At 38.5% G+C, this 14,828-nt stretch overlaps 1 protein-coding gene across 3 annotated transcripts in view; it reads right to left on the bottom strand.

Moving 5' to 3' along the window:
* Positions 1 to 14,828, bottom strand: part of KREMEN1 (kringle containing transmembrane protein 1) — a 31,057-nt gene continuing 16,229 nt past the window's right edge. For 2 of the 3 annotated variants that reach the window (XM_030460546.1, XM_030460547.1), the window contains 6 exons: positions 11,837 to 11,961; positions 11,296 to 11,449; positions 9,318 to 9,650; positions 8,553 to 8,711; positions 6,639 to 6,723; positions 1 to 4,753 (listed from right to left, as the gene is read on the bottom strand). In XM_030460546.1, the coding sequence (XP_030316406.1) occupies positions 4,591 to 4,753; positions 6,639 to 6,723; positions 8,553 to 8,711; positions 9,318 to 9,650; positions 11,296 to 11,449; positions 11,837 to 11,961 (1,019 nt within the window). In that variant the 3' untranslated portion in view covers positions 1 to 4,590. The remainder of the gene's footprint in view (positions 4,754 to 6,638; positions 6,724 to 8,552; positions 8,712 to 9,317; positions 9,651 to 11,295; positions 11,450 to 11,836; positions 11,962 to 14,828) is intronic. The other variant, XM_030460548.1, reaches the window with a different exon arrangement.

Genomic DNA, 14,828 nt, shown 5'->3' with positions numbered 1-14,828 from the left:
GTCATTTCAAATTGGATTTATTCAGTTTTGTCAGTATTATTTCGTTCATGTGATAGCTTTGGATTTACAGTAAGTTGAGACCGCAGTTCAGAATGCCATATTTCATCCCAAAACACAGGTGGCTCAGTAAAGCTGAGAAACACTTTTTATGCAATTCATTCTATCTGCTGGGGGGTATGTTGTTATAGAAAAAATTGTCTGAAATTTTATTTTTAACTCTCAAGATCTCAAGGTAGTGGAATAAGGTGGTTTGTACATGTGTAGAATAATATTCAAGTGAAACTATCATTGGACTGTATTTCATTGGAAAATTGTGAAATACCATTGCTACAAGGTATTAAGAACCAGTTGGACAAGTATTTGTCAGGAGTTGTTTTTGTAGTTCACCCTTCCTTTAGGCAAAGTGGTGCACCTGAAAAATCTGTTGGCAGTCCTTCCCACTGCCACAGAAAGTGTATTAAGCAGATGAAACTGGAATAGTTAGTCATCCTCATTCAGTGGCAGCCATGTGTCTGCTGATGTGTTTGGCCTGTAGTCGTCTAGGCTGCAGATTCAGTACAGTTTACAGGGCTATCTAAAAATCTCCCATTTACAGTACTGCCAGGGGAGCCTGGAATATAGACTACAGTTTTTGCTGTACAAGTGGGTTGTCTGCCTAAGCAGTGTGATAAACTTCAACATTGTTCTGGCTACAGAAAATCTGTCAGAAACAAGCCCTAAAAAAGGAGACCTTAATGGTTGATTGGAAAAGCAGCTGTTGTGGTTGTTAAAATAGTCCTGAGAGTATAAAGACATGGATTTTCAGGATCTGATGAACTGCCTAGTACTACTACAAGCTAGAAATGAGATGCAAAAGAGGAAAATGTGTCTTAGAGCGATTGTTTTGTCAGCGTCTATTGTGCCCCAAAACTGAGTCTGAGTTACTCTCTATCACTGTTCTTTCATCATATATACCAATGATTTTTTTTTTGTGGTTATAATATATAGAAAATTTATTTTCCCTAGAGTGTAAACTAACATAATTTCTTCCTATAAAAGGTTAACAAGATACAAGCATAGTATGCTGTGTTAAATAAGCATTTCCTATACATTTACAAATATATTACTATGATAACATATGACACATCTTAAATAACAATCTCTATTCCCACACCCAATAATATAAAGACAAAAATACATATAAAATCATTTAGTCACAAACTAAACTAGTTTTAAACATGTATTTTGAATTAGGGAGGTTGCGTCTCCAGCTGGCCCCCTTCCACCTGAGGTCTGCATACTGACATGCTGTATTAAGTAAGGAGGCAGTTTCATAAATTGCCACAGCGACAGTGCCAGCACAAGTAGTCACTGCCCCTGCTTCAGAGACAGACAGCTATCTTTTATCTACAGCTTATTGTCCACTTAGCTGTGTTAGCTCACTTCTCTCTCTGCATCCACCCAGTAAACAAGATCATAGGACTCATCTCTTTTAAAAGTAACTCGGGGAAGAAAAAGCGATGGTAGTTTTTAACCTGATCAGTTTATTGCACCGCCACACAGCCAATTGTACCAACATAACAGTGATGAGAGGGCGCAGAGCAGAGGCTGGAATGCATGTGTGTGAGGAGGCAGCTCCTCATGATAGTTTTGTTGTCAAAACACTTGCTTTTGACATTGGCGACAATGTCACATTTGCAGCCTGTCCAGCCTGTTGAGTGAACTACAAGAATGGAGGTCAGAAGGCCATTCAGATACAATTAAAAACAAATTCTTCTGCAGTTATTTTCAATTGGTTGAAGAAAACTCAGTAAACACTACCATCCTGAAATTTCCATGCCCTCCAGCTGCCAGCACTCAGCTGCTAGTGTCCTAGGGGTGTTTCTATATGCTGACTCATGTGGGATTACAACAGTTGTGCATGTCAGACCCTTCTTCTTTCTCTCCCCAAACCCTTACAGCAAAGATCATAAGTGCTACATTAATAGATACCATATATGTTGGTCATATACCACTACGCCACTGAAGTGTTTGCACTAGTGGTACGAGTGACCATACCACATTCTGAAAAAAACACCACAGAGATACACCTACACCTTTATGGTCTCAGGCTTGTGTAGTAAGAAGTGCTATTTAAGTGACTCTGTCCATACATCTTTACCTGTTGCTTCTCTTCTTCAGTAAAGAATTTAGTTTCACTATAAAATTAGAGAAAGGCCATGACAAACAACAATAAAAAGAGTGATGCTACTGATGCAAAATCTAGAGAATTTAGAAACAGATTTTTCAGTTTAGAATTTTTTCCTTCTGCAGTAGGCAGAAATCAGTCATGGGATGCTCCTGATGTTTTTTTCAGTTTATGAGCATTAGCCAAGTGCTTTATGAATGTGCCTTTGATTATGTATGTTTAGCTGCTCAAAAACATTTGATACAGCAAGCAAACAAAGCTCCATCATGATATGCATCATAACTTAAGGATCTAGTTTTACACCCTGACTCTGTCACTGTTTTTCAATAGTGAACTGTATTAATTTGTTAATAGGATTTGCTACAAATGTGTGAGGTACACACCTTCCCTACACTGCATGAACCTGTTAAAAAGGCAATTAAAAAAATTTATGTTGGATCTGAAAGAGATACATTTTGGTCGAACGTGATGACATGTAAGATATAACCAGCATATTTTACAACTCATCCTGCCTTGCTGTTAGGTGATACTGTAATTATCCTTTCCTGTATTCTTTCCAGCAGAAAGTACTAGATGTTCCCATGAAGATAAATTTTTGATATAAAACAATTTCAAAATTGCTGGCTTATTAAAGTCTTGTTTCTATTAAGCATTTATTGTGGTATTGTTCAGCTGTCTCTGGCACTCAGCTGTAGTAGACAAATAGAGCTGGAATAAATTCAATTCAGGTAAAAGACTAGATCTAGAATAACAAGTAAGGCACAGTATTTGATTGTTTAACTCTTAGATGCCCTATTTTTTTAAAGGAATTTATAGACCTCATCAAGGTGGGGGTAGTTATGTTAAAAACAGAAGGGCAGATGCTATAATGAATTTAAACTCGGTGACAATTTTCTTACTTTTCTTAAGTTGTCTTTTGCAGATACACTTAATAATTGTTTACTGCAAGTCTGGTATACACAGACCACTGGTATACATCTAAATTGATATTTATTCCTTTTATCTTAACTGGAATTACTGTTACTTTGGTGGCTCTCACTAACCCTAACCTCTAACTTAGTTTAAGGACCTGCTCACTCAGTAAACTTTTCCAGTCAATTTATCTGACTTCTGTATTGTCAGTTTTTCCCAAATATCTTGCTGGTCTTGTCTTGCTGAGGATGACAGACTCACTGTTAATCCCTGGTGGTGGGATGAAAAGTCTGAGCATTGTGGGTGGACAGATATTCTACCAAAGAGAAAAAAATAGTTATTGCTATCTGTTGCAAGTGAAGAGAAATTATTTGAGAGATCAGAAACCCACTGATGTTTTAGTTCTTTGGCAATTAAGGGTGTTCATGTTAAAAATGGAGTTCATCTTAAATTCTGCAGACTAGGAGGCACTTTTTCTTCTCACAGGTTAAGTATAAAGGCAATTGCTACATTAGTGTTCAGATGAGCAGCCTGGCACAGGTGAGTTGTTGACAACAGGCTACAACTTTGTAAATAGTTTAGGCTGCTGAGATCAGTATCTTCAACTTCAGAGTAAGAATTTGTGTTAATCAGCCTCATTGTGAAAAATTCAGTAGATTTACAGTTTCTTTGGACAACTCTTTAAGATGCCCTAACCTTACATCCAGAATGAATGCACAACTTCAGTCTGGAGAGCACTGATTTTTTTAAAGGACTGCTATGAAAACAAACAAAATAGCTACTATCATCAGTGACTGATGGGTCAGACATGGTAATTTAAAAGTCTTCAGTGCTCAAATGCAGACCTTGACCTGGTGAGCATTACTCCCATCAAAACTCACATTTGCAGCTGAAAGTCCATAGAGCATTTTCCTCCTGAATTTGATTATTTGTTGCTGTACACCTCTGCTTCTAGAAACAAAATGAAGAAACAGCAGAGGACTGGGCAACCAAGCTGATAGTTTCTCAATATCTTTGACTCCCATTTTACTGTAAAGTACCATCTAGAAATGTTTACATTGACGCAAATAAGCTCTGTTTGTTGTGGCAGCTGAACAGTTACCAGTATCCACCTATCTTCAGCCTTGAGAATAAAAGGACTAAAGTAGCCTGATATAATACAGTGATGCAGGAAATTAGGATCTTAACCTTCAGATCTTATCTTAACCTTCAGATATTAATTCAATTACTTCTGGTGGGGCATTTTGAATTTTATAGGTTTTTACATGTCTTTCAAGTGCATTGGCTTAAGGGCAGTAATTATAAAAGCAATACAGATTTGATGAACACCAGATACTTCAAAACTCTTGCCACAATTAAATCTGTTAGCACTGGTGTACCCAAGGGAACAGCCGATTAGCAAAGTCACTCAAGGGCCTTTAGAAATAGACTTTTTTGAAAAATAGTAGGAGATTGGAAGGAAAACAGAAGGATTATTCCCAAGTCACCTGGATATTAAGATGACTGATTCTTCAGTTTCCCACTAGTGGGTTGCAGTCATCTTGTTGACTTCGAAGCTTTTTCTTGAAGATAGATATTGATGTGGATGGCTGGTAAAATATACTCCAGATCTCACCAGCAGTAGTAACCTCACTGGAGTCTTCTGTTTCAGTTACTGATGGTATCTGATGGGATCTAGGAAACAAATATTAATATTAACAAACAAATATTAATTAACTGCAAGTGTTAATGTGCTTGGGAAGCTGCTATGATTAGTATGTCTGCATTACTGCTACACTGGTATTGCTAGCAGCTTCCACTCTATCTGTGACACCTTTTCTTCATATGTCTTGCTCAGTTATGTGGGATTTTGAGTGTTTGTTGGTTGTTTCTTGGCCAAATGAAATGTTAGGCATTCTATTGCTAGAATAATTGCTACCCTAATGAAAGCTGTGACATTAAGCTAAGAAGTCTGAATATACTCCGTTACTAACTGCTAGAAATATAAATTACTTTCCTTGTTTTTGTAGGCCTGTTTGTGGTATATAAATACAATATTCAACATTCATGATCTGTTGATAACTTACCCATCATTTTATTCAATGAGTGTCTATCTATAGGACATAAAATTTACTTGATATAAGTGTAGAGAAATCTAGTAATAAATCATGCTTATTTTAATAGGCAAAACCCAATTATACAGGCTAAATGCTACACCATAATACAAATTCCTTTTCTTGTGATTATTTTGTAAACAGTTTTCAGTATTTCACAGAATCACACAGAATCAGCCAGGTTGGAAATGACCTCTGAGATCATCAAGTCCAACCATTAATCCACTTACCACCCTGGTTACCAGACCATGGCACTGAGTGCCACATCACTCTCTTTCTAAAAATCGGATGGAGAATCCACCACCTCCCTAGGCAGCCCATTCTAATGTCTGATCACCCTCTCTACAGAATTTTTTCCTAATATCCAACCTAAACCTCCCCTGGCAGAGCTTAAGCCCATGCCCTCTTGTCTTGCTGATAGCTGCCTGGGAAAAGAGACCAACCCTCCCCCCCCCCAGCTCCAACCTCCTTTCATGGAGTTGTGGAGAGTTATGAGGTCTCCCCTGGGCCTCCTCTTCTTCAGACGAAACAGCCCCAGCTCCCTCAGCCTCTCCTCATAGGATCTGTGCTTGAGTCCTTTCACCAGCCCAGTTGCCCTCCTTTAGACCTGCTCCAGGACCTCGATACCCTTTCTAAACTGAGGGGCCCAGAACTGGACACAGGACTCAAGCTGTGGCCTCACCAAAGCTGAGTACAGGGGCAGAATCCCTTCCCTGGACCTGTTGGCCACACTGTTCCTGATCCAGGCCAGGATGCCATTGGCCTTCTTGGCCACCTGGGCACACTGCTTGCTCATGTTCAACTTCCTGTCAATCCAAATTCCCAGGTCTCTCTCTGCCTGGCTGCTCTCAGCCACTCAGTGCCCAGCGTGGAGCTCCCCATGGGGTTGTTGTGGACTAAGTGCAGGACCCGGCACTTGGCCTTGTTGAACTTCAGCCCACTAGAATTGGCCCAACTCTGCAGTCTGTCCAGGTCCCTCTGCAGAGCTCTCCTATCTTCCAGCTGACTGACACTCCCCCCCCCTCCAACTTAGTTAATTAACTTAATTTCAGTAACTTAAAGTAGGTATCAGCTAGCCTATATCTCACTTTTTTTCCCAGTTCCCAGAACTGGGATGAGGTTTTAATTTTTTTCCTGTAAAGTATTACCACGTTGGATATCTGATTATACTTTTCTTTTTGCTCTATAACATCACTCAGTATGAGAAACCTTTTTGTTTCTTAAAATATAAATCTTGTCAAAACAAGACCAAAACAGATATTCTAGCAGTACATGTGGTATCCTAATGGACTGGAAAGTTTAAAAATTTAGTTATTTGGTATCTTTTATGAAAGTATAAAATATGTAATATGTACCTTGGTTTTGAATATTAACAGTATGACAGTATCAGAAGGCAGAGAAATGAACTGCATTTGGTAAAGAGCTAAGATGTCAATACTCCTGTGACAGCTTTGCTCCATACTCACCTCATGGTTATGTGAAGAAATATCTTTGCTATTATGGCTGTAACACTTAAGATGAGCAGTGCTATTAGACTATATATTGTCCACTCTGTAAAAGAAGAGAGAGGAGAAGCTCTCAGTACGTTCATTTACCTAATTTTTTTTGTGATAGAATATTGCACAAAAGAAACACATAGCCTTCTGATGCTTTATTCCACAATGTAATTTGAAGATGCCTTAAAGTGTTCCCTGAAAAAAGACTAGCAGAAACTGTGTAACTGAGTCAGACTTTTTTTTTTTTTTTTTTTTTTTTTTTTTTTTTTTATGTAGGACTGCTCCCTGTGAAATAGAAGGTTGGGAAAATCCAAATCATATATGAGTAAAATTATCTAGCTAGTATCTAGGAAAGGATAAAGGATCTTAAAGGAACTCAGAGGAAAATCTAAAAGCAGACTAAACAAATCATATGAGAATATATGCTACCAGTAGTAACTATATTTGTATAAGGAGATGGCCTAGTTTTCTCTCACTAAGTATGGTTTGTTGTTTGTTTTTTTTTTTTTTCAATAAATCTACTGAGACAGGTGGTAAGTATTTGGGGTCTGCTATTTTACAGCCTTCGACTGAAGGCTCATGGTCATTGTATTTTACATTTCAAGTTAGTTCTGCTTGTACCAGAATCTCAAGCAAGATTTAAAGAACAGCTTGATACATTGTAACATTTGAGCTATTTAAGAGATCCGGCTTGAGAGGAGTTGATTACTAAATTACTAGATGACCTTTTCCTCAGCACTTCCATAATCTTGCATTGGGATGTTACAGTATGTCCAGGGGGGAAAGAGGATGTCACTAGAATGTAACTCCAACATATTTAGCACGCAAGAACCTTGACTTACTAGAACTGAATAAGGGCTGTCACTTTCATGAGTCCTGAAGCTCAAAGGAGCAAAAAAATTAAGTGTAAATTTCTTCCCACTCAGTGCCCCTTCCTCAAAGCACTGACTGCTCATGGTGATTTTAACAGTATTTTCATAACTACATAAAATCCAAGGGTGCAGTTCCATCCTTGGTCAACATGCCCAAGCTAGTTTAAAACTAGACAGCTTAGTTGCAGCTGTGGTAACTCAGGCAGTAGCCTGGGCCTAGTGCCAGAATATCTGTGCAGAATCCTATGCATGTTCTGAAACATGTCTAGGCTGGGCATAGGCAGCTCATGTGCAGCCATGTCGTTACACTTTGGATTTGAACAGCGGACGGTTTCAGAACTACAGAACTATGAGAGTGTCCATTGTGTCATCAAGGCACAGCTTTGCACATACATAAAAGCAGATGCTGAGGGTATTTAAAGGTAAGGGAGACCAGTAGTAATTTTCATCAGGAGTGCATTTCCAGTCCTCAATTATTTACCACTCAACAATATCCTGAATTAGGTGGTCTTGAAGGTGTCATAGACATATGACATTCTCAGTGGCATCTTCCCTGGACCCATTAACTTCCTTCATCCTTGTTTAGCCCTCCTTATATTATTGCTGTAGCATTTGTGAATAGGGGTAAGAGGGATGCATCCAACATTGAGGTTTTCATTCAGGTTCTTCCAGACTTTACAAAAGCCTGCTCTGTTTTTTCCAGCACTTTTTGCCACCTCTGTGGTTTGCACAGGTCACTGAAGCTGACTCTAGCAAGGAGGCTGCTCTTACTTGCATTGTATTCTGGTGTGCTTTCATTCTCATGATCTTCACATTACCTCAAATTATTTTCCTACTTTGAAAAGAAATGATAGAAGCACTGTTAAGGATGATTAGACTAAATGAAAGTTCATCTATTAGTAAGAGGCATAGTGGATTAGATATTGTGCAAGATGAAGCAAAGGAAATAGTAACTCTAGATTGTGCCTTGGCAAAATGTTTTTCCTGTTTCCACACTGTCATGTAGTATTACCAGGCATGGAGCTACTGGGATGACTTGGGCTGGTGGTGATGACATAAAGTATCTTTGATGACCGGGCTGCATTGATGCTGAGATTTGCTTGTTCATTTATCTTCTCTGAAAGTGTCTGATTTATTGGAATCTTGTTTTGATGCACATTATCCTTCACAGCTGAAAACACAAGAGTATGATTATAACAACAATTTCTAAACAGGTATCATTGAACTTCATTTTGTGCTTGTAAACAGACATGTGCTGCTCTCTGGTTTACTTAAGAGAATTTTAATAATCAAATTGTGCCTGATGTCAGGAAAAGCTTGCATTTTTCCAAGCTGGGTTCTTAGAATGTTTCTGGAAACTATTTGTTCATCATAAAAGTAGGTTCAATTCATGGACTAAAATGATTTCTATTGATGATGTTCCATCTGAGTGGAACAGACTATTGGAAAGAGCCAAAATAGACCACAGTTCAGATGGACTACTGTTTTTTTGTTTTGTTTCAGCATTGTCATTTTCCAGTCTAGGAAAAGCAGGTATGTATAGGACTGATTTTTTAAAATTTAAATTTTGTTGTTTATGTCATAGCTGACTGCAGTGTTACAAATTAAGAGGCATTTTAGCGAAGCTTTTACCCACTGAGCAGTGGCAACAAGATAGATGAACACCTGTAAACACAAAAGTTAAAATATTAGCTTTTTTGCCACTTCAGAAATCTTTTGTGTTAATTAAATGCTTTAATGGCTCATTGAAAGGCAGAAAGAACAGTTAGCCTCTTACCGCTGTATCTGACAGCAAATCCCTGGGCTTGGTTAATTTCATCTGAGAAAAAGTACAGAATGACAAAATCCAAAGAGATGTTAAAGGAGTGGGGAGGCCGGTTCTTGCCATTAAAACGAGCGAGAACATGATAGGTATAGCCATCCAGCAGTTCCACCATATCTGTAGAATCTTTGATTTCAAAAAGGGCAAAGCTGAAGTGGATTTGAGATGCTCCTGGAACTTGTATGGTCCAGTAACAGACTTTGCCTGTCCCGTATGTGTCAGGAAAATCTGGGGAATAGATCACAGCTGTAGCAGAAGTATAATTCCCTCCACAGGCACCAATAAGGGCTATGAAAAGGAAAAGGGAAAAATGAAAAAAAATGAGATTATATGTTCATTATGCACAGCTTTAGCACACTGTAGATTCTAATAATGAAATGTGATTTGAAGGCACAGCCTTGCTACCTCAGCAGGATACACTGTCTTTCGGACTGGTACTCTTTGCTTTCCCTAGCAATGGGAGCACAGCTGTTATGTCACATTTGCTTGGGATACACTCATTTCTCTCTCATTATTCTGAAACCTATGTATCAAGGTTGAATACTGCAGCTATCCTTTGCCCTTGTATGTAACCATTGTACCCTTTCCCACACTTCCAGCATTGCCCCAGGTGGAATGGAGATGCTTTCCCTTCTCCTTATTTCCTTCTAGAGTTGGTAGAGTTCTGTTTTGTGGGTCTGACTGTTAGACCTTCAGGTTATGATGACTGCACATAAACACATAAGATTAATGGACTATGTTCATGTGTACAGAGATTGGGGTGAAGATTCTGGGGATATGGCCTGATCTGGAAAAGAGGATTGAGGTGAAAAGGTGTTGTTCATCAGAAGAAGAAAATAGGTGGCAGTTACTCGAGTGGCCTCTCTTGCCTGGCCATAGCTCTCTCCCTTGGTGTTTACCAGAAAAGACAGTGCAGATTCTCGGAGTACCATCTTGCTGAATGTTCAGTCATTCCAGAACAGGAAATCTAGGAGAAATCTTTACCCTCTGAGGACCAGGAAGCCAAGAGCAGAAGAAAGGAGAGGATGCTGCAGTGTGAAGCAACATGCTATATGAACACTGAAAGCAACCTGCAACTGCAGTGTTTCTTTTCATATCTTGGTAACAATCTGGAAGTGAGCAGAGTGACTAAGTCCTGTCTCATATAAAATGTCTTTCTGTCTCAATAGCTGTGGACCAGAGTTTTAGACTAATGAGATGGAAAGCTTGGTTGTATGTTCAGAAGATAAAAATGATGCCACTTTTAGTTCCAAAAAGTCTATAACTTAACTTCTGCATCAGAGATAGCTGAGATCTGAGAATCAATGAAGTATCAGTGCATACTCTGAACTTTTCCAGTACTCTTGGTTATACTGGGGGCCTGCACTGCAGCCAGACAGTTGAGTACTCATACCATCCACCTGTGAAGGTAACCAGCTGGCACTGGTCACAATAGCAACTTAACTTGTTTGTACTTTTGTGGTATGGTCTTTTCCTGACACAGTTCTATAATGCTGCTTTGGCTTGTGTAATAAAAGACCCAAAGTTGGTGTAGACCGAAATTTTATTTGAGGTGCCTTGCTTAATGATATATTTGCTCTCTGGTAAGATTAGTTCTGAAGGAGTCTTTCCGTGACATGCTATTTTGACAGCCGAGTTAGTACAATTTGTGGGGAAGTAAGAGACAATGTCTGGAGCATGACTCAGTTGCCTAAGCAGGCATAATTTCTTGGAAGAGCAATTTCACATTACTAGTGGATGTGAATTTTATACTGAAATGGAAAGGAGCTTTTTTTTATGCAGAAATGGAATGCAACTTGATTTTAAAAGTAGATTTAGGTGTTTTGCTGGTTTGTGTGCAACAGTTCTCATTGCATTTCAATACTTTTTTCGTAATTTGCTCGATACTTGGGGCCTCTCCTGTGGGAAAAACTGAGCCTGTTTCAATACTTACTGTCAAAAAGAATGACTCTGCCATCCCCACCACAAGGCTGAGTATGGTCTCCAAAGCAAACACTGTTGCATTCCGTACTGGCTGCCTCTCCATATCTCCAGTAGTCAGGATTATTTCCACAGAAACAAGCATAACCTGATTCCATGCCTGCAAACTTTGACAGCAAAGATGCATAAGGAAGGGAGGGGTAATATTTAAAGGAGTGTCAGCAGGAGGTTGTATCAGCAAGAAAGCTGGCAGCAGAATATTTGTATTATGGAGAAGTATCGTTAATCACAGGTCCTACCACCAACTGTTTTTCTTTAAGTTACCAGGATGCTTCTAAAGACTATCAAGAAAGATGGAATATAGCTCTGGATGCAGAGAGGGATAGATAGATAGTGGAAGTGAGGCCTTAGACCCACTGAAGGTTAGGAAAAAAAAAAAAAAAAAGGAGGGGGGGAGGAGGGGGGTGTTAGGAGAAATACGATAGAGAGCTCCAGGCATATTGACATCTTTTGTCTTTTAAAAAAAACCTGTAAATGTATGTCAAAGAAATCACCTTAAATTGCTGGCTTCGGCAGGAACTTATGCATGTTTGGATAGTGAGTTTATTGGAGGTCTCACTGGTGCCAGTCAGAGGTGGTGGCTCTCCGTGGTCCTTGTAACACCCTAGATTCCCCGGCACTAGCAAGAAAAACAAACAAGTTTTACAAGTTTAACAAGCATGTTAAAGCTGTGCCTGGAAACACAAAACACAGACCGCTTTGTGCACTACCATGTTACTAAGCATCTCTCTCAATATTCTTGTCTTGATTTTGTAATTTGAGAAATATTACTCTGTGCTAGATCCTCCTTGCATTTTCCACATGCCAAGGGATAAATGACTGGTGGTGAAATGGTATCATATCTTCTTAGCAATATACTGGCAATACTCTGTAGATCGTTTCTGTAAGCTGCAGTAATATAGACAAACAAAATACCTTAATTTCTCCTGATAGACAATTTTTTAAAAAGACATTAAGTAGGTTCAGAGGTTCTGTGACTTTTTTGACTACGTTAATGCATATTCTCACTGTGTAAATTAAACTATGTGATTTTTGTCTGATCTTCCAAACAATGAAGTTCTGGAAGTTTTCTAAACAGGATATTTGAGGAAGGGAAGTAAAACTTTTTTAGGATGGAGTTTGGCAAGTTTTATGGGAGTGACTATATACTTCCACAGGGGAATTTCCTAATATTTATAATGCATATTCTGATATGAATTCAAAGTTTTATCATGTTTTATGCATTCTATAAAGAGATGCAAAGTGAGTAATACTATGTTTTTAAAGAAACATCAGTTTATACTGCATTAATACAATATTTCAAAGCTCTTTCATCACATTCTGAGGGCACAGAAACAGTTTTCCCCCTTCAGTGCATAATTTCTCCTCTGTTTTTGTTTTGTTAAGGTTTTGCACCTTTCATCAAAGCACTGGAATTTAGCCATGACTACTAGATATGGAGTACAATATATGGTTGTGTTAATGGCATAAAATTATCCCTTTCATACTTATATCTGCTCACAGACTTGGAATGAAATCTATTATCTGCTCTGTGGTCAGAAAAGTTTTATTCTAGTGCCAGACTGATGCGGATTATTATTATTTTTTCTATCTAACCTCCACTGCTCTGTATAATGTGATGTTGCAGAGGGTTGTATGCCAGTTTTACTTCATTTATTTCCGTACCCAATAAATTCTAAACTCTCTGGAAGCATCTTTTTACACAGCACTGTTTCAGGTTTCTGCCTTGCCAATAATATTTTTTTTTTTTCAGGGAAAATGCTGGGTATAGGGTTTTGCAGCCTCTAATGCCTTAAAAGAATGTGGATTAGCTGTCTTGGGGCTTCTTTTGAAATGGCCATCTCTTTTACAGGTTGCCCTTCATCAAATAACCTGTGTGTTACTAAACCACTATATTATTGTACTTTAACCTAAGTACAATAGGAATGCAATGATGCTTTTTGTACTGAGCAATCTTGTACAGTAGTTCTGAAAGCATTTCTTCACTGGATGCTGGAAAGCCCATTTCTGGGATTTCTTACATATGTCCATGTGTAGCAGCCATTGAAATAATGCCTTGAATTCCTATTTGCCTAATTCTAATGAAGATGGCCTCATTTCTATTCCTTTGGAATATTAAATACTGAGTTTGTAAACTGATACCAACTTGCTGTTAAGATCAGAATCATCCTAACATCTGGAAACAGGTCGTCTGAAAACCTGCTCCCAGACCTAGGCTGTGTTGCCAGAGGCAGGTTCCTTTATTTGAGGAAGAAGGCTAGCGTATCTGTTGGTGACTAGCAAGTATATTAGCATGTGTATGATTATACCCCTAAGGAGGATGATTATAGTACTAGAAAGAAGATGGGAAGAAAATTCAAGTATATATTTTTTTAATAATTAGATAATGTTGCTTCAAATATTGTCTATAAAATAATTTTGTTTTCTGAGAATTACACAATTAAAATTATAAATGATTGCATGGAATTATGGCTTTGATATGCCCTGCAGCACTATGCGTATAAGTACTGACACTGCGAGTTACAGCCTGATTTAACACACCTGTGGAAATCCCCATTTGGAGCTCCACCCCAGCTGAGTACAGCTGGGTAGATAGTTCTCAGAGAGCTCAGATTTTTTGTACAGGGCATGATTTCACTGCTCTGAAAAAGGTTCCTAGTTAATCAACCTAGCTCATTTTCCTAGGAGACCTGAGATTTCCTAAAAACACTTTAATTTAGTTTAGTTTCAAGTTTTGTGGGGTTTTTTGTGTTTTGTGGGGTTTTTGGGGGGGTTGTTTTGTTGGTTTTTTTTAAAGTATATTTTGTGATGAGACCCTTCAACCCGGTCTCTAGGTCATTAGTAGTTTGATATGTTCCATGCTAAGAAACCAGACAGTAATTGGAAAGTTTCTTACATTTTGTAAATAAATCAAGTGTACAATCGGGGTATATCATAAAGCTAGCTGGTCTTTGTGGTGTCCCTTTTTTGTATCTAGCAAAAAAATATCAGTGTCAGGTGGTTGGGAATAACCAGAAGCAGCATCAGTCTAGCCCAATAGTGAACAGTAATTTTCAGTGCCAGTGCCCAGCTCTTCAAATTACTTTGGTATCTGTTTGAACAGACTACATGAGACCAAGGATATATGCTCAATTAAAATCACTTTAATAGTTCTGCATCAAACATATGATTAAGTGCTCTTCTGAACTGACAAAACACACACACACAAAATTACTCTTTTACATGCATATGTAAGTTTTGATGTGCCAGTTCTTCCTATGGCCACTGATAGTCTGATCCTAACTGTGGCAAAAATTACGTAATCAATGTTAAGCCATTACTGTTCATGCTGATGAGTGATGTTTTTTACACTCTCTTCACTTGTTTGTAACTATTTATTCTTTTGTGCTTAAAAGGTCACATCTTTTGTGCAAGCGTGCTGTTTTTCTTTTAAGCAGCATCTGACATAAAGAGGTCCTGGCAAATACCAGAGCTTTGGCATATTAC

This window comes from Calypte anna, chromosome 15 (genome assembly GCF_003957555.1).
Source record: "Calypte anna isolate BGI_N300 chromosome 15, bCalAnn1_v1.p, whole genome shotgun sequence".
In the NCBI taxonomy this organism is placed as follows: domain Eukaryota; kingdom Metazoa; phylum Chordata; class Aves; order Apodiformes; family Trochilidae; genus Calypte; species Calypte anna.
Note: the sequence above shows the minus strand (reverse complement) of the source record. Positions and strands in the feature narration are given on the sequence as shown.